The sequence below is a fragment of the Olea europaea genome, unplaced genomic scaffold (genome assembly GCF_002742605.1).
Source record: "Olea europaea var. sylvestris unplaced genomic scaffold, O_europaea_v1 scaffold1344, whole genome shotgun sequence".
Taxonomy (NCBI): domain Eukaryota; kingdom Viridiplantae; phylum Streptophyta; class Magnoliopsida; order Lamiales; family Oleaceae; genus Olea; species Olea europaea.
Window position 1 is genome coordinate 204,533 of NW_019230931.1, and position 23,515 is coordinate 228,047.

Below are 23,515 nucleotides of genomic sequence, written 5' to 3' on the forward strand. Positions count from 1 at the left end.
AACAAAATGCAAGAAAATTTAAGAATTTACTTCATTTTTCCCAAAAACAAGATATGCTCTTACTATTTATTATTATCATGATCTTCTCAGCAATAAATGACTAGCCAATTAAGTAAGAGCTCTCTTAAAGTCTCCTCCTTTGTGAAATTCCTTCTTATACTCCTCCTTAAAGTCCTCAAAGCATTGGCCTTTGACCCTTTCCATTTTATCTCAACCGCAAATCTCGCAGAATCTTGGAGTTCTGAAGATATGAGTAGGCCCTTAATTTGATGAATGGTGATCTGGGCCTCAACTTTCTTGGATGAAATGGAAGGCCATGGCCTCCACTTAATCATCTTCACTACCATTCTTCTTCTCCTGATTTGCACAAACGATTATAAACCCTTTTTGACTTTTGACGAACAATATTAAGCAAGGATGAGGATCAATCTGTATGGGTGTTCTTGAAGAAGATGGATTTTTGGAGAACGGGTTCTTATATAAGTGGAAATTTGAAAGTTGGTTTGAGGGAGTGGTGTGTACAGGCTGACATAACGATTATTTGTGGTGTGCACAAACGCATCCACTGGAGGAAGAAGAAGTTGTTGCGGAAAGGAAGATTGCAACAACAGATCCATTTGCAAAGGTTCATCACTTACCAGTTGGACGAGACTGTTGGAAGGTTTGGGTTGAGGAAGTGTACATGAATAGTTTGGCATTATACAGACCGACAAATGAACATCGGACTCTTAGTGAAGCCATAAGAAGTACTGTTTTTTTTTAAACGAGGTGTCCCAGCTTGCGCCAGACTATATCCTCGTCCCTGAACCACCGGCCTCTCAGCAGCTCAGGGACGTAAATCGCGGGATGTGCCCTTGTTGGTTCCCACACGGCTTTTACTCCTTTCCCAAAGAGAGCCTCTTCACTGCCTTCCACAACTTGCCTTCCAAGATAAATCTTGCCTTTCAAATTGTGCCTTCCAAGAATCGAACTCCCCACGCTTGGTTCTAGAGCTCCTCAATGTGAATGTTCCGCCAACTTGGATGTGCCCCGGGGGGCAAGTATGCAGATATCTATTCGTACTAAGAAAGTACCCAAAAAATTTTTTGCCGAAATTTAGCTCTATTAGGCTCTTTTTAAAACTCATCAATTTAATTTAAATTTTTTTTTTTCTCATACTTTCAATCATACAATATTCAATAAAATAATATTTCATGCAAATTGAAAATCGGAATTTATTTTCGTTCGTTCAATAATAACAATGATCTTGATGTTATGCACGAGCACAAAGTACCTGTAATGCTACACGGCGTTTTTCTAACTTATTTTTAATTGACTTATTCACATTATCTTAACATACTATTTACATTATATAAAATTTTGTAAACATGTATCCTTTTAACGACTCCATACTCGAAACCATGATGTGATAGGTTCAATAATCATTTAGTGGACATCATCTTCAAACATTAAGCCCCAGTTTGACCCCCATTTTTCGATAATGAAAATGAGAGGAATAGTCTTTTTCTTGAAAATGAGAGGTTGAAAATGAAAGAAAAATTTTCGATTTACGTATAACATTCATGGAAGATTGTGTGATTAAAAATATGAGAAAGAAAAAAAGAATGTAATGAAATGTAATTTAATGAGGGCTAAACGGGGGCTAAAAGGTATGTTTTCAATCACACAAAATTATGTAGCCCTCTCTATTTTATAAAACTCATTTATATAATCTTCGAAAAATGGTTGAATTACGTTATCTACTTGATTTAAACCGTTTAAATCTCAAAGTATGTATAAAATTATGATGGGTTGTGCTATATGCTTACAAATGGTGTATATACAGGCTTAATACACAGGTTTACACCCCTCACATGGAGGGAGGCTTACATGTAATAAAATATTCGTGCGCCCCCTCCATGTGAGGGAGGTGTAAAGCTGTGTGTACACCACAACGTATACAAACAGTATTTTCCAATTATGATTTAGTCTGACACGCTGAATCTCATCGATTTGTAAGCATACACGCTGAATCTCATCACCAAATAACATAGGTTAAAGACATCGTCAATGTTCTAAAAGACACACCTAGCAACTCCAGGTGTGATGCGCGACAGAAACGTCAAGCCATGTGGCTTAGTGCCTTATTTAGCAGTCAACGGCAATCATTGACCTCTAATGCAGGCATTATTATCTTTTTTAATTTTATTTTTATTCTTTAAAGTTAGAACTTAAAAGACTAATTTCATCATTAGATTCAAAGTAGCCGCTTGAAACATTAAAAAAGGAAAACTCCCAAAAATTTCTATTTATTTACTATTTAATATTTACATGGGAAACTTTTTTTTATTTTTTTGTTGGAAACTTTGAAAAAAGGTATAAAGTTCCTATAAATCTGTTTTAGATGTTTGATACGTATTATTTTGAATTATTAAATGATTTTTTAGTCGATTAAAAATTAAAGTAATATTAAAATAAGAAAACGCTTTTTTACACCTATGCATCGCTTAGCCCTTAGTTTGACCTCTACGTATCGTCGCATTGCCTTTTAGAATACTGGTCGCAGTATACCTTAACAACTAATTTAGGTTTCCAATGAAACAAAAAGTTTAAGATATAACCATTGGTTGATTGACATTCAAAATTACTTCAATGTAAACGCATTTTTAATCATATTCTCCCTATCAATGTTGTTATTAACCTATAAAGAAAAGTGAACCTTAACCTAGAAGACTAAAGTGGGAAAATACTAAACTTAAATTACCCTAATTTTCATTTTATTTATAAAATTTTGACAGTTTTTAGAAAAGGTTGTTGTCCTTAGTTTTAAATGTTTACCCTGAAAATTATGGTTATTGTTATATTATTTGGTAAATACTAAATATAGCATTAAATTGAATGGGCGACAAAATAAGATTTCATCAGTCAATTTTACATTTATAGAAAATATAATTAGTTTGTTTATTTTAATAAGAATTAGGGTACATTTGATTACAAAGATGAAATTGAATTGAATTGAATTGAAAATGAATTTCAGGAAATTGAATTTCCTAGAATTTGTTTTCCTGAAAATTGTAAATTATTATGTTTGATTGGTATACTTTTTCACTTGAAAAATGTTGAAATAAAAGTATTTTTAGATGTTCGTTTGGCTTTATTTTACATGAAATGCCAATTAAAAAGATAAAATTTACTGATATTGGGTATGCAATTTGTTCCATTGCCAACAAAAAAAATCAAGAAAACCATCTATCTTTTGGTGTTCGTTTGACTTTGTTTTACATGGAAATTATCGATAAAAGAAAAATATTTTTTTACAATAATTCTTAAAATTTATTTCCATTGGCAAAAAATAGAAAAAAAAATTAAAAAATTGATACAATAACCGGAAATTCCATTTCTCACCATTTTGGTGAGAATTCCAATTCCATGATTTTCATGGAAAATGCTGACGTGGCAAGAAGGTGAGAATTTCAATTCCATGAAAAAATTTTGGACAATCAAACAATCAAAAGTTTGATGGAAAAAGTGGAGCAATCAAACACTACCTTAAGGTTAGACGAACAGTAAATTCTTATGTTTTTCTTAGGGCTAGTGAGAAGACAAAAACTAAACTAAGAAAAACATTGTATTTTCAAAGAAATAGGCATTGTACTTAACGCCGTGATCGAATAAACCGAAAAGGATGTTGGTTAAGATTAATATGGCACTTTGATCTTAATGATGTCGTGATTAAGACTGTATTGTGGACAGAATTATTTTAAAAAAAGAAAGGTCTTCTCGACAAAAATAATTGATTATTTATGTAAAAAAAGTATAAAATTGGAATGTGACTTATTCTTGGGTGGAAATCATGATGTCAAGACGGGCATATTTCATGCTAAGCCAAACATGGGTGAAAATGAGTGGTGGTTGCATATTATGCCCAAAATGCTAAAAGCATTGGGATCAATCAACTCTTACATGGAATATGCTGTCCATTCTTTAACGGGGATACGATTAAAGCTTTGACTCGTCCTTCGTTGTATAAAAATTTATGATATTATGTTATATTTTACGTTTTGATGCATTCTTATTGGATTGATCGATCGAGAAAAGAAAAATATTTGAAATGCATAAAGAATTATTTATTTTGATTTTTAACTTATTAATTCTTATTTTTTGGTGAAATCAATGAGTTGATACCGCATATTCTTCTCTATTGTGTTCTTTTTTCTTTTTTTTTTCTTTTTTTTTGGCTTTTGTTGAGTGGTTGACACAATAATAGGTAGCCTTTTCCTCCATCAGTTTCCTGTAGAGCATGGGGGAGACAATGGCCATGTATGGGATGATGGTAGGATGGACAAAGCACTCGTAAACAATTTAAATTGCAATAACGTGATTTTTATATTAAAAAAAAAATAGAAAAACGAAACTCCTTTAAGTTTTTGTCAAAAATGAATTTCTCGTTGACTTTTATTGTCAAGTGATTACAGCCTTTATTCTTACAAATTTTCTATTATCCCATTTGACTATTTTGCTTGTCCCATAGGCTAATAATGATGTATGGAATGACAGTTTATAAATTTATATAATACTTGGGTTATGCAAAAGGAACGGGGCTGTCAGCCCCCCACCAAACCCCACGCATAGGTTGGGGGTGAGGGGGTTTAGCATTACTCATATTCCTTCTTGTCCATCCACTATAATACAATTATAAACAACTAACTATCCCCCTATTTGGTAAAGATTAAAATCGAATTTTTAATATATTTTAATAAAAGTTAATAAATTATATGATTGAAAAGTTCGGAATCCTATAAAATGTGTGGTTAAAATTAGTTATTGATTTTGACTTAAATTAAAATTTGGATTTTAAATTCTACCAAACATGGGCTATATGTCTTTAGTTATTGATTTTGACTTAAATTAAAATTTGGATTTTAAATTCTACCAAACATGCGCTATATGTCTTGTATAATGAAAAATATTTCTATTTATTTATTTATGTAACGCTATCTAATTACTTCACTTATCAAACTAACTAAGAATATGCAGATTTTAGTAATCTCTATGCTCATATCATCTTCCAATCATTAATTCTTTCTATAAATACTGATATTCAGATTGAATCTAGTAATTCTAATCATAATTAGAATCATAAGAAAAAAGTCGAGATGGTTATTTCAGATTGATCGAAACCAGGAAGCATGATCTTCCATGTTTTCAATGTATGGCTTGTAACCATAGAGTCTAATTTTTCTCTTCCTCAAGCTGTCAAGTAAGTTGCAGGATCTTCCTCTCTTCTGATTATCTCTGGGGTTCCGAAAGGGTAGAACCAGATTGTTACCAAAGTCTAGGTCATTGGTTCCAAGGTAAGAGTCCTGACAGTGTGAGGAATGATTTTGATAGCGAATCGCGCTCGAACTTGATCTCTGAAGTGTCGATGCTTAATTTATGCTAAGCATCGGATAACGTGACGCACTACGTAAGTGGGATAATTAGTTTTATAACCAGCTATTATCTCACACCACATAGTATGGTGTACCAAGTCATATGGTGCTTAGCACCAATTATTAATTAAATTTTATATTTTTAACTATGTACGTACATCAATTTGATGGTGTTGATTAATTTATCTAGCAATAAATCAAGTGACTTTTCAAATAAATTTCTAATTTAGGGTTGTTTTTTATTCTTAATTTATTTATGTGAATAATTTGGTCATCACCTAATTTTTATTTAATCAGATAGTGAGGAAATTAAGGGCCACACAGTGCAAATGCATGAACGTGAAGTGGTGCGCCTCCAACGCGATAACGTTTAGCCAAATGTCAAATGCGATTCATTTTGTATCATACTTTGCCCAACTATGACGCAAAATCGGACCGACCAAATCCACTTCACGCCCCTGTCGAAATGATTATTCCCAATTCCCACCCCTACCCTAACTTCTAACTGGGCAGGTAACAGGTAACTCGTCTACTCGACTTGCTAGTGAGTCGAGTAGCAATTTTTTTGTAAAATTCATCCGTCTCGTCATAATAAGTAAAAGATGTAATTTTAGTAAAAAGAAAAAGAAAAAAAAAAGCTTTAAAAAACTATTGACAAGCCACAAACGGTTCTTCCCGTCAAGGGGCAACCCGATCTATACTTCGATTAAGCAAGCTAACTCGCCTAATGAATCAAGTTGCTTGACTTGGCTCGACCCATTTAATACCTCTACATCTATCAAAATTAAACATTCATAATATAAAAATAGATAATTAAATATCGAGACACGAGATAGGTCGAGTGACGAGAGCTTTCATTAAATCAGTTGATGGTTATTATTCGCTTTTACTTGCTGTATGTTATGTGATTTTGGAGGGTCTATAGGGATCAAAGTTCATCAAGAATTGAAAGTTTGATTGGCAAAAGAACTTTGAAAAATTGAAAACTTGGTTTTGGAGTTTTGGTAGAGAAAATGTCGTCGTAATTTCATTAGCTAGCCGCTAGCTTTGGTGCTGAAAAATGGAGCAGAGAGCTAGCACCCATCTGGCGCCAGCATTTCCCTTGAGCAGCGAAGCTATTGCCCGCCTCATGCTCGAACTACAATGTTATCCGAGTAGGAATTACTTTTCAATTCTAACTCATCTCTTGAGTTGTGTTTCATCCTATATATACTCCACATGGTGTATACTCTTAAAAGATTCAATTAAAAATAAGATCGTTGTTGTATACATTAGAAACTTGAGAGGATTATTTAAATAGATTGAGGGTATCAAATTTTGTATTCTTGGTTTATTGAAATTCTCCTCTTCCACATAAACCTTGTATTCTTGTATGATTCATTATTTTTCATATTAATCTTATTTTCTCGTTTTTATTATTTGACCCGATTCTCAAGAAATTGGTATAAGAGCTGTTAGCGATTCTCTAACAACATGGATCAAATCAACAGTGTAGAGGCAGATTCAATTAATGCCATAGTAATTTTCATTTATAGAATGTTATTTTGTAAGATGTGATGCGGATGCAGGGGCGGACCCAGACGACTTGGGTTAGGGGGGCAAAAATAAAATTTATAAGGTATCTTCTAATAAAAAAAACTACGGAAAAAAAAAAAAAAAAAAAAAAAAAAACAAAAAAAAAAATTTTTTCCCCCCAAAAATTAAATGGAAAAAAAATGAAATCCCAAATCATTGAAAAGATACACATGTCCAAATTACACATAAGAGAATTAATATGTCGATGAATAACTAATGACTTTATTTGTTCTCTAATAACCTAATTTTCTAAACTAGATTATCCTTCGATAAATGATAGATATATGTGGATGAATTTGGAGAAAGAGAATGCAATAGAATAGTATGCACTTCATAACAAAACAAATATAACAAAGACTATGCCATTACATCATGCATTAACGAATTATCAAGTGTACAAGAGATCAATTTGATTTCGTGTAACACCTTTTTTTTTCTTTTTTCTTTTTTAAATTGGGCGGTATAGATTATGACATAGATTTTTTCAATTTTTTTAATAGTTTTCAATTGTGATGGTATTAATTTATGAACATTCACAAACTAATTCTATGATTCTTTTTAGTATTCGCTTAATATAAAAATGAAATTAAAAAAACCACCTTATCTAAAAGTTTTAATTTTTCAAGACATAATAAATTTACCCCTCCTAACATATTGCAAATAAGATTAATTTTGCTTCATATGTCAAATATCTTACACATAAAGTTTTATAGATATACGACGGGTTGACTTAAATTCTAAATATTTGTTTTTCTCATACAATGTTAAATTCTTCATTTAAAAGTTTTATCACTAAGAAATCACAGACTTCTTCTAAGACTAGATGACAATGCACATAAAGTGATTTATGACACAACATGAAGAAAATTCAATGAAGTTTGTTATTGTCTTGAATAGAAATAAAAAAAACAACATTTAACTATCAACATCGAATTTTAATCTATACATTTATATCTTTCGAGTAGGGTCAAGATGATCTACATAAATGTCGAGTCGGGCATATTATAAATTATCGATCTTTAACTCAACACACATGATTGTTTAGGACATGTTTGTTTAGGTGGCTCGAGCAATGATTGACCATTAATACAATAGGCTTTTGTGAGTGAAAATTGACCGTTTCAATAGCATTTGCTAAAGCTTCTTTTTTGCTTTGCTATTAATTATTATTTTTGAGCAAAAGCAAAATTGCGTGGTTTAAAACATGCTAGGACTTGTGGCATGCTATGGAGTATGGACCATCAACCCATGGCCCCCATTATTCTCACTTATTTCTTGTGTGAGAAAGTAAAAGGTTGACTTTTTTGACAAAGTAGATATTTGGTTGACTTTTTAATAAAATCTTATTGGTGTATTATTAAATTTGTCTAAATTTATTCAATATGTAAAAACTAGCAAGCAAAGAAATATATAATTGTAATATTTTAATGGAAGAAGCAAAAATTATTTACCTATTTTAGAAATTAGATAAAAATGTACATAGTCGTAGTTTTTATTGATATAGAGAAAGGAGCTTTGAGAATAGTTACGGTGGCTAGCGTCGGTGGTTTGCCCTGGTCGAGTCTTAGTCCTTATTTAGTCATGGATAAATTTATGAATTACTTCTACGATGTTGTCCCTTGAATAATTTTGACCGGTAATGATATTTGATAAACGGTAAGATAGAATTTTGAAAGGAGAAAATGTTCTAATGAGAATCTGTATGCATTTTATGTTAAGTATTTGTGATATAATATATCAATTATTCATTTGTGAATATCAAATTTAATTCAATCTTTAGATCCATCATAAATTATTTACTTATAAATTGATATATCATTTCAGCGATATTTAGCATAAGATAAACATCAATATTTGTTAAATCATTTCTCTTGTAGAACACTTCGTAATCTAGAGATTTGAGGTTAAAATTGTCAATCAAAAGAACACTAAGGAAGTAAGCCCGTTAGATATCAAAAGTCTGCCTTCTTTCTTTGTTTTTATCCTTCGGCAATGTTTAACTATCAAGTGTGCATCTGTAAAAAAAATTGTTAAACTTTTTAGCATCACTCTAGATATATTGATGGGCTTGCTGAAATAATAAGCCCAATAAGTACTGAACACTATATTTTGCGTTGTTCAATTAACGGACTAGCTATAAATGTGACTGTGCAGTAAATTTTTTTTTTTTTTTTTTTTTTTTATCTTCTTCCTCTACCACCGTCTAGGGATCACAATGAGCAGGGATGAAATATTTCTATTTACTATCTTGTTTATTTTTTTTAATACAATTTATTTGAAAATAAGATTCAATCAACGAGTTCGATCACATCTTAAGTGTGGTGATTTTTCCCACTTGATTGCTCAAGTTAAAAATACATAAAAACAAGCAAAAATAAAGAGAGTGATGATAAGTGAGACGTCACATCAACTTATACTAGGATAACGTGTCATCTTAAGTAACATGTGATATCGAGTATGGTACTATAAGATTAGACATAACTATAATATATATTCAATGGAGCATGATAGACTTGATCAAGAATTCGAGGGTTCAATTTAAAGAAATGAAGAACTAGAACGCTTCGTTTTACTTTTGATATGTGCATTATATTGGTTGTAATATATTTAGTGATGGTTTAGAGAAATAGTAAAGTATTATGATTGGTTTTAGTAGTGAAATTTTGTTGCCATTTTGTTAGGATCGGGAACTCTATCGGTCATCCTTGAAAACGTATGAAAACTAATGGCATCGTTCAACCACTTCCAAACTTCAACAACGATATTTTTGCACTCAAAATTACACACTACAACTTGGAAGAAATCGCTCAAAAAATTGTCATTTAATTGTCAATTTGAAAATGTTGAACTTTACAGTTAACTTGTTTGGAAGCGTTTTATGCACTTATAAACTCTAAATTCTAAAGAATGTGTAGATAATATAATAAGTGAATAATAAATTATGAATTTAACAAAATGTGGAGATAAGAGTTTCTTTAATTGACATAAGTAATAATTAAAATTTTTCCAAAACATTTAAACCACAACTATGTTTCTTATCATGACAAACATTCTTTGTGCATGCTGCATCATCTTGACGTCTATCCTGTGTCATTCTTTCTTCACATTTTTCATTCAAACGTTGTATAGAGTTTGTATTTGTATATCATGCATATTTCATGAATTGCATAATTACATCACTTATTTGGGCATCTTGCAACCATAAATATTGGCTAAATTTAATTATATTTACATCATAGATTTTATTTGGTGCACTACTGTTTAATTCTAATGAAGGCTTCAGTCTTTGTTCATTATAGTACTCGTATCCTCCAATTTTTCATCATAATTTTATAGCATATTTTGTACCCGGTGATGATTTTCATCCAAAAAAAATCGTTAACAGAACATAAAGAACTTTTTCACTCCTCATATTTTTAATAAGCATGAAAAGAAAAATAAATATTCCCTCCGTCCCATTTATATAAACAAACTTTCTCTATTTTCTTGTCCTAATTATATAATCACGTTTCTTTAATAAGAATGTTTTGTTTTATTCATTTACTAATATACCCTTATTTAATTTACCTAATTATAACCAATTAAGTACTAGTTGTCAATAATTAAATAAGGGTAAGATAGGGAAGTTTATGACAAAAATTGCATTTTCAATATTATTAAATAAGATTTCTTAATTCGTACGAAAAATAAAACCAATCTAGTATAAAAGGTCAACAAAATATTTAACTCTTCATTTCAATGTAATTTAAAATTTGATTATTTGAACAGAAACATTTATAAGATATAAAATACGCCAGTTAAATGAGTTAATAACAAAAACGAGACGAAAAATATTTGAGGATAATTCATCATTCACATTGATTTCTTTCACAAACTGGTACTCTTTAACACATTTGATGCGGTTAAAGTTGCACATTAATTAATTACTAAACAGAAACATTGCACAGAGATGAAAAGAGGATAATTCTTCACCAAAGAGTAAATTTTACTGCAAAATTGGTTTTTGTTGCCTTCACATTACAGCAGTCAGAGAAACAAGGAGAGTTTTAACCACAAGGGCTTCTTACTATATACCATTCCAACCTCTTACTATACCATTCCAACCTCATCTTCGATAGGACGAGGAAGAAAAAGAAAAGAAAAGAAAAGAATAAGGAACAAAAACATCATGAAAGCCCGTATTAAAATTTAAGCGCGTCTTTGAAATTTATGCTGAAACTAGTCTCTAGGCCTCGCTTACCACCACCAGCAATAGGAATCCCTTTTTGCATCATGCAAACAAACTCGTTGTAATCTATACGTCCATCCTGCAAAAGAAGAAAGAACCTTGTCGTGAATTCTAAACACGGTCTGTACGATGCATACATATTATGCATTATTTGCTTCATTATTTTTATATAGTAGCCACATGGTAAGAAGATGGAGCCTAGAACTCGATGCCATTGATCAACATGGCATACTTGCCCTTTCTTTCTTGTTATTAAATATGCCATGTTGATCAAAATAATACCAACGGATAAACTTACATTGTCCTGGTCAACTTCCCGGATCATCTCTTCAAGGCGCGAATCCTCCATGCCAAACTCTTGACAAGCTTGTTGAAGCTCGTCTGGGGTGATATAGCCACTTCCATCTTTATCGAAGTATGAGAATGCAGCAAATAAGTGATCCTCTCTCTCAATTTTGTTGAGATGCAATGTTGCAGCTACAAACTCCCCGTAATCAATGGTTCCACTGTTATCGACATCTGCCTGCAATCACAGAGAATTGGAGAATATTACAGAAAAAAGAAGGTAATAGTATCCTCCTTTTACAGTGGTCAATGAAATCTAAGAAACACGAATGAAGGGAATGTACTGCATAGGATAAGAGCAAGTCGGACAAAACAGAAAGTGCTGCAGGAATTCTCTGTGATCGGAAAATTTCGTTAGGGTTAAAGGCAAGTTCTATATAATAGCGATTTGACCAGATATGCTTCATGGTTACGAGTGTTAGGCAAATAAACTACAGAAATCAGAATATCCAGAAGATGAAAGAAATGAGAATATACACCAACATGTGGATGTAGTGCCAATCAAGGAAAAAACTAAGGAAAGGGTAACATTGGTGGTTGGTTCCTGTTTAAATTGATTTAACGAGGTTTCCATTACTAAAAGTGACTTGATTTCGGTAGAGCACACTAAGAAAAGAGGAAGGGGTAGCTAAGGATCTAGTTGCTTTAAATTTCCATCTAGATTTAGCAATGAACTGAGTAGAGTGGTGAAGAAAGATTAAAGTTGCCAACCAAATTTTCCGAGAATAACACTTAAATTGTTGTTGCTGTTGCTGTTGGTGTCAAATGCAGAATGACATCGTTCTTCAGTGGTAGGAAATTTTAGGCAAGCAGTTAAAGAGTACAGAAGCTATACATTTGATTGGGGACTTACCGCTTGCATTAGATCATAAATCTCGGACTCGTTCAGATTGGCGCCGACTCTCTTCAGTCCAGCTTTGAGTTCTTCAAAAGTGATTTGGCCACTGTTATCCGTATCTATCATCTTAAACATTTCTTTCAGGCCAGCAATTTCTTCTTCGGATAAGGACTCGGCAATTACCTGAAACATATGTATATCTAATCAAGCAGATAAATGATATGTATGTTTAGCCTTTAGAATATATTACACAATTCATTTTATTATATCCAAATGTGTATCTGTACAACTTAATATCTTTGTTAGACATATAACAGCAGCCTTAAAATCCTAAGACTTACTCTAAGAGCCATTTTCTTGAGTCTATTCATCGCTGAAAATTGTTTCATACGACTCAAAACTGCCGAGTCGAGAGGCCTGTCAGGAGCCACTCCTTCAACTTGAACCCAAGGGTGGCCTGCAGAAAGATTAAGCTTCGGGTGAGCCAAAAAAGTTGATAAATATTGTCTGACACACAGAGAGAGAGAGAGAGAGGGAATGCGTCATGAGAATTATGACCAAGGTAAAGATGAGATATTTTCCTTTGCTCTGCATTCAACTGATGAAAGAAAAGAGAGAACCCATTACATTCGATCGTTGACGCTATGACTTTTACCTAAGGAACGCCTAGGGTATCTAAAAATGCATCAAAATAATTATTAGCAGAAATTGCTCATTTCAGAATTTAGATTTGGAATAGGGATCTCAAAAACAAGAATAGAGTATAAACTTATTTAGTCAAAATTTTTGGCAACCCAACTCTCTTCCAACTTTAATCAAGCAACTCTCCACGTCATAATATATATACTAATTTAAAATAATTCCATCTGAGATACTTACACAGGACTTCGTGTGCAGTTAAACGCTGTTTGGGGTCTCGAACAAGCATTCTCCTAACCAAATCTTTTGCCTCTTCTGATATACTTGGCCAGGGATCTGATGCAAAGTCAAGATCGCCATGTAGGACTTGTTCAAATATTCCTTGCTCGTTTTCTGTAGTCATTAGAGAAGAGAGGGGCTACATTCATATCAATACAAATTATGACATTTATGTTATGTTTGGTGAGGCGGATTGAATAATACTAGACAATATTAAGAAAGGAAAAGTGGCTAAAATATTGTTCATACTACTAACCAAACGGTTTAATACCATGTACAAACATGCGAGAATAGTCAAAGGTAGACAAGACGTTGACATAATTCATCGAATATAAACTTTCACAATTCTCACCGGCCCAGAAAGGAGGAACTCCACTGAGTAAAATATAAACAATTACTCCGGCACTCCAAACATCGGCTTCAACCCCGTAGCGCTTTCGGAGAACTTCTGGTGCAACATAATATGGACTACCCACCACATCAGTAAATTTTTCCCCTGAAAATTGATTAGTAACAGTTCCTCGTTATATACGAAAGTAAACCAAAGGAAAAAGACATGCAACACAAAAAAAGCTTTTGAAAGTTTTATCAATGTCTGATTCAAGGATGCAAATTATCTGAATATATATTCCATCAACATGAAACAATATCGTAAAGCATTAATCTGAACAAATTCACGAGCTATCTTGAGAACAAATGAGAATGAGAAAGTAAAAAATTGTTCAGGTATAACTCAATCAAACCAAATAGTAGGGTTATAGGAGAGGGGGAAGGGAACGAGAACAGGGAGAAAAGAAGAAAAGAGAGGAAGAAAAGAGGAGGGGGAGAGACAAAAGGAGGGAGATACAAAACGGAGAGAAAACATCACATTGTTGCTTTGTTTGGTTTTCCTCCAAAAAAAGGAACAAAGAAAAGAAACAAAATCACTTTAACATAAGTTTTGTCCCCAAAATGTTATTATGTGCCTATAAAAAGTTGGGAGAATAATTAATTACAAATGGAAAAAAGCTTCCTCAGCATCCTCTGCAATCTCTTGAACCAATTGAGGATTTGCTCTCAAAAGTGGACCAATCACTTGCCGTTTTCATGCTCACATATATTTCTCTACTAATGATACCATTATTCTCCATGTGTCATTATATGATCAGTATCGTTATTTAGTCAAGAAGAAAAATCGTCCTCTTTCGATAAGAAGTTGCAATCTACCTCATCGTGCCAAGTTCTCTTAGCCGAGAGAAATTATGGTGATCCTATAAGATATATTAAATGAAGACTTTCCATGTTTAGAGTTTATTTTAGGAAAAGCAATTAAGGTTCTAATTTAAAAGATTTTCTAGTGTTTTTATGTTATTCTTTTAGTTGGTTTACTACTTAAATTAGGTTATCTAGCCCTATTTAAAGAGGGCTTATGCTTGATAATAGTTAGATTCTGTCTCTCCTTTCTCCCTCTCTTCCCATTTCTTTCTCAAGTCTCGTTCTTGTTCGATTGTGTCCTGTAAAAGGCCCTCAATTTGAAGTCTACAACTTGGTTGACTTTCTAAATTTTACCAAGTTGAGCAGAATCTAATACACAAAAAGGTGGTCACATTGCAAGGGGGATACTTCGGGTGACAAGATGTGGTAAAACTTTATCATGAATCTCTGTCTTGTAAACTTATCAGCAAATCGGGCACCTCCGCATTACAGGCCAATGTTAACAGTGGGTTCTACCCAATGTGCCGTAACAGTGGTGTCTGCGCAAACACCCCTTCTTGGAGGATCCTCATTGAGGACACAATGATTAAGTTATGACTGTGTGATAGATACAAGAAACAAATAAATAAATGCTGCAAATAAAAATAGAAAAAAATTCAGGCAGCTAAAATCTACGTTCCAGTGAAAAACTATAGGGAGAATGGCCTATTAGTTCAACTCTATCTCAAAATGATTTGAAACATGTGGGCATAATGGAAAATACAAATGATATCTAGAAAACACACACATTTTAGTCCAAATTAAAACTGAGACGACACAGTTTAATGATGAAAGAACATCTTCTAGTCATTATTCTAATATGTATGTATATTATACATTTTTTCTTGCTTTTAAATCAATAAGTTGCTTGTATTGAAAGACACTCTTACCATACTGTCAAAATCTTTTAACTAGTAAAAAATTATTTACATGCTCTTGCAATTCCAGATTTCTGGAGTGTGAATAAGTATTAATTTCACTCACGTGTAGAGACAAACAAAGAATAATTGCATTATGTACCTGGCTTGAAGAATATTGACAATCCAAAGTCGATTGTCTTGAGGAGAGATTCCTCCTTGTGATCAACAAAAAGGAAATTTTCGGGCTTGAGATCACGATGCATAACTCCCAAAGAATGACAAGCTTCCACCACTCCAACTATAGTCCTAGAAAGCTCAGCGGCCTTCCTTTCGGTATAATGCCCTCGTTGAATGATTCTATCGAAAAGCTCCCCACCTGCACATAACTCCATAACAACATGAACCGCAACAGCATCCTCATATGCCCCTTTAATAGATATAACATTTGGATGCCCAGCTAGATGGTGCATTATCTGAATTTCCCTTCTAACATCCTCAACATCATCATCATGCAATAACTTCCTCTTGGCAATCGATTTGCAAGCGTATTCTTTGCCCGTCTCTTTTTCCACGCAAAGGAATGTTGTTCCAAACTGCCCTTGTCCTAATTTCTTCCCCAATCTAAAAAACTCCTTCAGATTTCCAGTTTCCCTCCGCAAAACAGAATCAGTCCTAAGCCCTGCACTGTTATTCCTCTTTATATGAGGAGGCTTTCTAGGTTTAGCCGGCTCTTCTTGTTTAGTTTCCGGCTTTGGGATTGTCACTTGTTCGGGTGGCGTGTTTTGGACTGGCATGGGTGACTCTGGTTCCCTACCAGAAGTTGGCATCTCATTTTTCGCGGTCTCCCCATTAACAGAAGAATCATTATTATCTGGCATTTGGGATCGCCAAATGGCAGCTGAAACCGATTGAAAAATACCATTTTTGGATATGCTTGGTCCAACACAAGTGTTCCCCATCTAATCCCTAAATCAATTTCCTCAGAACCCCTTTAGCATTAAGCGCTAAATCTTATGCTTAGTAAGTAAATAAGATCTAATCCTAAGATCATTCCCAAAAAAACCCATCACCTTCAAAAATCAAAATTCTTCTTTTCCACCTCGTTTCGCCAAAAATAATTCCTAATGAACCTTTTAATTAGCCCAGAAAACCTACTAAGAAAACCTAAATACCCCAAACAATTCAATAGTTTTAAGTATTTTCAAATCAACTAACCAAATTAAAGAATAAACAAGTCAACTTTCAACTGTAATTCACATGAACAATCAAGAAAGCACAACGAAAATCGAAAAAGTATCGAGTTAACGAAGTCTTAGGCGAAAAATATGCATTGATTGAACAGGAACTGGCACAATTAATAATAAAAAGAACAGAAAAGGACAGAACGATCGGAAGAAAGGGGGGAAAAAACAAAGTTACAAGCTTTAAGATTTCATATTTCACAGCAAAATTCTACTTTATAAGTAGGGTCAAAGAATATGAACAGGCTGCTACACACTGCAATGAAGAAAAACTTGAGATCTTGATGAGAACCGGTCACATTCCTGAGTTGATATCCATTAAATATTAAAGTAGTATAAAATTAATTAAGCAAATTGATGCATTTTCATGTTTAATTATGTAAAATCTAGACAAACTCGCATAAAAAACGCGTTTTTTTTCCGGATATTTCAACCTTGAGTTTCTTGGTTGGACAATTTTCGCTTGAGTGGGATTTGTGTCAACTATATGTAAAACATCGAACTTAGCTTCACTTTGCCTGGCTCATCTACGAACTTGTGCATGTACAAAAATTTAAATTATAATTCTTCACATATTTCGTAAAACTCAAGACTTATTAATAATTTTTTTATTTACATGTTTTATAGAACACACTATTTATAACACTTGAAAATAATATCAAACAAGCAAGCAATTTGTTAGTTGTAATTAGCATGCAATTTATTTAGGAATATGGTATTGGTAGTGATTTTCATATATTACATAACATAATGTTTTGTCCAAGAGATAGAAGACAAGAAATGAGTTACCTATTCCTACTCAATGCTGATTTGTTATTCTTAATTTGTTAATTGATAATCGATTCTCCTCTCAATAGAATTTGAACTTATTAGCAATTTATTAACACGAATTACTCTAATCTTAAGCGATTAAAAAACCTCGAGATATTTTTATTCTATGATTGATATGAATTCAAAATTTTGTTGTGTTCATCTTGTTTTGAGCTATTCAAATTTATCCAACGTGAATATCAAACTATTAAGAAACAATGCTTAATAGATTTTTCTTCTTTTATTCGTTATCATGCTATTTTGCATAGTGTGGAAGAATACATAGCGTCACTTAGCATTTCACCGTATTGTCTTTTATACGTCTAGTTTTAGAGAGCAAATAGAACTTGTATTCAATATATTTTTTCAATAGGCTACCTAAAATTCCTACCATGAGCCTTCTTAAATTTCTACCTATCATTGAAATTTGAGTTCTTCATCCTTTTATTTTTATTTTTTTTTATTTATAACTCAGGTGTCCAAGTTTCATCTGATTAATCTTGAAAAGTGGCAACCTTCCCCCATGGTTCACCACTGAGGTAAATTTGGATATGATCATAGCTTATACACACTTGGACCGGACATTTAGGATACGGTTCTCCTTCTTGTAGACCTCCCTTTACAACGTGTGGACAGGACTCTCGGAGGGGCGACAAAGCACACCATAACTTTGCCTCCACAAGACAACTGCCTTCCGACATAAATGTTGGCTTCTAGATGCCGCGGAGATTCGAACATCCGATGCTCCATATAGAACTTTCCTACTTTACCACTGCATCATGCCCGTGTGGGCTCTTCATCCCATTTCTTTCTAGGCTTCACATGTGTCAAATGTTATGAAATGAAAATTTTATGAAGTAAAGGGATTAAAATTACAAGCATGCAAGGTATTTTTTTTGTTTTTTTACAGGATTCGAACATTTTTGGGATAAAAATCGACTATAGCGTGCAACCATTGCACAATGCTCTAATCTAGAATAACACGTTAGGTGAAGGTGACTAGACAATACGATCAAAGAAAATTAACTAAAGTATCGTCTATTATGGCCCTGTTTGAGCCACAGTTAAAAAAAATATATTCTTAAACAATTATTTGACATTATTTCAATAACATATTTTTCAACAAAATAATATTACATGCAAATCCAAAATTTTTCATTATTTTTAACTACATATTTCTTCTCAATACACTATTCAAAAATGCATTTTTATGAAAATAATGTTGCTCAAACAAGGGTATATTATCCCTAAACATATCCACCAAATAGGCAAATAAATATGCATCCATGAATAGTAATAGATCCATCAAATGCGAAAGCTTAAAAATAAGTTAAAATTACTTTTAAGTAAATTTTTATTTTCAAATACATTTGAATAAATTATTTTTTATTACTTCTTACCTTCTCTTATAAGAGTCTCTTTGAGTTTACTATTCATTTTTGTAGCCTTAGGTTTCACATCACTGTAGCAAAACTGGTTTGTAGCGCCTTTTCTTATTTTCAACTTTTTAGCCCACCTTTTTTGACTATTTAGCAAGATATTATCTTTTACATTTCATTTTCTCCAAACCACTTGCATATCTTCGCCGACTTTATCAATCCAATCTGCCTCTCTCTTATACTTCTCCAGTTTCATTCTCTGTTGAAAACTCAAAACAAAAATATTAAACTCCATAACAATTATCCATAAAAAAAGAGTTAACGATAGAATAATTGCAACGACAATGAGGACGAGCGTGGTATGAATTGTTTTCCTACCTTCTCTTATAAGAGTCTCTTTGAGTTTACTATTCATTTTTGTAGCCTTAGGTTTCACACTACTGTAGCAAAACTAGTTTGCAGCGCCTTTTCTTATTTTTAACTTTTTAGCCCATCTTTTTTGACTATTTAGCAAGATATTATCTTTTACATTTCATTTTCTCCAAACCACTTGCATATTTTCGCCGACTCTATCAATCCAATCGGTAGCTCTCTTATACTTCCCCAATTTCATTCTGTGTTAAAAATTCAAAACAAAAATATTAAACTCCCTAACAATTATCCATAAAAAAAGAGTTAACGATAGAATAATTGCAACGACAACGAGGACGAGCGAGGTATTAATTCTTTTACACAAATTCTTAGAAATTATGAAAAGAAAGTTGGGAATTTCTGTTGCTGGTTTTTATATGATTAATTTGGTTTTTGATGTAGCTTTTATTTGTTTTAGATCTATAGTGGAAAACGAATGGTTTTGTGTTTATTTGATTTAATGGGATCTGATTTTAGTTAATAAAAAAACAAAAAAAGTTTTATTTTTTGTTATTAAATTCAAAAGAAATGAAATTCATATTTGGTTTTAATGTTGTCGTGCTCAGTTGAATTTTCTTTTTAGGGTTTTTATAGATCTATTTTCTTAAAATCTATTTTCATTTTGCTGAATATTTTGAAACATTTTTTTTTTGAAAAGTATAACATATAGTTAATTGTTTTAGATTATATAATAGGAAAAAAAATCGTTTTAATGCATGTATGGATGTTATGTTTTTAACTTTCCTTTTCGTGTTGTTGATTTTTTTTTTTTTATTTTGATAAACCTGTTTTCTTGAAGTTAAGGTTTCAACCTGAGACCTTTTTTGAGTGCTATGATTTTCATTAGGTAATGTTTTATTTTTGGAGATTTTAGGATTTCAACTTCCAAGCTCTCTTCTCCTACTTCTTCTCTTCTTACATTTCTCTTTCATTTTGAATTCACTCTGAGGCACATCCAAGCATTGCTGCTCAATCATAATCTATCATTTTTTTAGATATTCTTACCAAATATATCGAAGGAAAAATGATTTCATAGAATAGTTTCAACTTCCTAAAATTTGGCACACGATTATCAAACATAGTACTATCATGTTGTGTGCATCCCTCAACAAACTTGGAAAAGTAAATGAGTAAAACATAAAAAGGAATATACATTAGATAAAATATATGTAATCATAGAATTGCAAAAGTAGTAATACTTACTTATAATAATGCAAAGTGATCGACTCTTTTATATAATAATGATGATGATGATGATGATGATGATGATGATGATGATGATAATAATAATAATAATAATAATAATAATAAGACCCTAGAAATTCTCTAAGACTCATTCAATTTGGTTAGTACAGTTGTTGTATATTTTGCAATTGTGAGAGTGCAGAAGAACTTTAATGATAGTAGATATTATTGACCATCAAGTATTTTCTTCATCAACAAAAAAATGCAGTAGTCATTTTGAAGGATGAAATTTTTCATAGTAGGTAAAAGTTGGCAATGAGAAAAGATACAAGGTAAGAATGAATTGAGGAGAATGAATAGTAGGAAATGCTGGTAATCTAAAATAAGATTTCCACATTGAAAACTTTAAATAAATACTAAAAAGAAACATAAAAAATGTAAACTCCATAGATATCTTACTCCATTCTCTAATATTGAAGATATTTATTCCGGCTTCTACATTTGATGGCTTAAAATGGCTTCATAATTGGAACAAGTTGTACTACACACTTCAGTTTGACAAATTTTGTTAATTTTGCAGTCATTTGTTGTTGTGGTAAAATTTCTATATTTTTATTTTATATATATTCGACGATTGTATATTTTTCTCCTATACTTTATTATATTTCAAGTAGTCCAACATGCACAAAGCCAAATGTGAGAATGATGAATTTTTCAAAGTTCAGCCTATTATTGCAAATCCCTCTACTTATGGTTAGTAATTGTAATGTTGATGTATTTAAATAATAAAATTTCAATAAGTTTATTTTTTTAATAAAATTTAGTCTATAGTAAAATTATTTTTCCAGAATTTGTGACTTAGAACTCAAGAAAGAAAATTGAATAATAAGCTTTATTATTTGCGTTACATTGTTATTCATAATACATGACTTGTATTTCAAAGTTTTATATTTGTTAACATATATTTTCCATATTCAAAATATCACATGCTCGTGTTGCTAAAACTTTTGATATACCATTGCGTATCTTCATAATGCTTTGGATGTCAGTTTGTATTATCATTTCCGTAAGTGCCCATCTTTTCTCTGTTATCTTATCCTTCTAAGTAATCAAATTGATATTTAATTTTTAAGATGAGAATTTTTTCTTTTCTGGAAATGTATTTTTGTGTTTATTTTAGAGAAATGAATCATGATACATATGTATAAACATTAATCAAACAAAAAATTAAATGTTTTCGAGGGTTTATGTTTTACAAAAAAGTTTATTATTGCTAAAGTAGGTCTATACATATTCTTTTATCCATATATTTATTTCATTTGTAATAGAACTTTCTATTTACTTCGAAGAAAGATAAAATAACATACTCAAGTAAATAGCTGCACATATGAATTTCCTCATCTATTTGCATGTGTACTTGAAAGTGTAAAATATTGGTTGTGTTTAAAGTTATTTGCGAATAGTTTTCTTTTGCATTTAAACAATGTCAATTAGATTCCATAAACAAAATATGTTCCCTAATATTTCTTGCTTGTTACAAATTTCATACATTCTTGTGAATTATGATGGAGACATAAAAGAATATATTCATAACTTGTGAAAAAGAAACTAAAGCTTGATGCTGCTGTATACTTCATTACACGCTATGAGTCAGTATCTCATTTACCAACATGCTACATGAGTAGTTCCTATATTGTGCTAAAGCAAAATGGTAAGTGTACCATTTACAGTTGCACAATTAATATTAATAGTTGCAATATTTTTTTATTATTGGGAAACTAAATTACGCACGTTTTCCATATCCAATCTTATTTAGAACTAATCTTTTCCACTAATTATCGAAGTTAGATAGAACCCAAATTCGCTATATACTTAGTATACCATCCTTTTCTTTAAAGAAATTTTAGCATGAATGTCTCATCATTCAACTATGTTAGTAATTCATTATTGTGAATCTTTGTAAGTAATCAATTAGCAATTGTTAAGGAAACAGGAAAACAACTTGGGATGAGCATAAATATATACCCTTCTTGATTTTGGCTCAATAATAATAATGATTATCTTTGCCTTACGTTTTACTTAGTACTACATTAAATAATCTATTCATGTTTTGGACATAGAAAGGTTTTTTTTACAAATTTTGATGTCGTCTTTTGTATTCCATAATGTATATACTCCAAAGTACTAAGGAGTGCTTGTACAATGACTACAACTATATATAGAACTATTTTTACTATTATTCAAATTTGTTCTATACCATCACAACAGCAAAACATACAATGATTCTATTAACCACTTTAAATAATTCTTTAAATTCTTTAGCTTATAAAACAATCAAGCATGCTAATATTTCCTTAAAAAAAACAAAACCCCGTGCATTTCAACTATATGATAATGTAATACTCACAATATTTATTTCTATATATTTCTTTTGCATTATCTATTACTTTAATTGAATAATAATGATTGAATTAAGAATTCAAAAGTAAAACCTCCATGTCAAATGATAATAACAATTACATTTTTACATATTTTAGTTATATAAAATTTTAAACTGTACTTTTCAAATAAAATAAGTAAATTTATAAAATGTTTCATACATTTAAATATATGTAGTTACAATTTACAAATATTCATATTTAAAACTTCTATATTAATAAATATAAAATATAAATAAACAAAAACAAAACAACTATGTAAAAAATTTAACAAAGTTAGCAATTTTTTTATTTCATTACTATAATTATTACTTTAAAAATTTACGTATAACAAAATTACATATATTAATAGCAGATCTTTTGTATAATATACACAAGTACAATTTGTATTAAATGATAAATAGACAAGTATAATTATATCTTATCTGATAATAGATATTTTTCATTTTTCAACTGACATGTGCTACAATTACTTTTAAATTTATCCTTCCAACATATCGCTCACGTAGTATACTTTACCTTTATTTCTCCTATGCCTAAATTATATATTAAAAAATTCAAAATATCCATTAAATATCTCTTCTAGATGTTTTATAAATACCATACATTTCTACTCCAAGTTTATTCACATATTGTACCTCAT

At 31.5% G+C, this 23,515-nt stretch overlaps 1 protein-coding gene across 1 annotated transcript; it reads right to left on the reverse strand.

Annotated features, from left to right (window-relative positions):
* Positions 1–10,936: 10,936 nt before the first annotated feature.
* Positions 10,937–17,160, reverse strand: LOC111375168 (calcium-dependent protein kinase 1-like). The gene is made up of 7 exons (XM_022997966.1): positions 15,569–17,160; positions 13,668–13,811; positions 13,277–13,429; positions 12,739–12,854; positions 12,413–12,580; positions 11,513–11,737; positions 10,937–11,293 (listed from the first exon to the last, which is right to left on the reverse strand). Exons 1-7 carry the CDS (start codon positions 16,365–16,367, stop codon positions 11,168–11,170), a joined length of 1,731 nt encoding a protein of 576 aa, XP_022853734.1. The 5' UTR covers positions 16,368–17,160; the 3' UTR covers positions 10,937–11,167.
* Between the last annotated feature and the right edge of the window lie 6,355 nt (positions 17,161–23,515).

What these genes read in the sequence shown, in the direction of transcription:
- LOC111375168 (XM_022997966.1), bottom strand. Translation starts at nt 16,367, where the DNA reads ATGGGGAACACTTGTGTTGGACCAAGCATATCCAAAAATGGTATTTTT. An exon ending in AACTGCACACGAAGTCCTGT is followed by an intron (nt 12,855 to 13,276) that starts GTAAGTATCTCA and finishes ATCTTTCTGCAG; the next exon opens with GCCACCCTTGGGTTCAAGTT. An exon ending in TTTATGATCTAATGCAAGCG is followed by an intron (nt 11,738 to 12,412) that starts GTAAGTCCCCAA and finishes CTGTGATTGCAG; the next exon opens with GCAGATGTCGATAACAGTGG.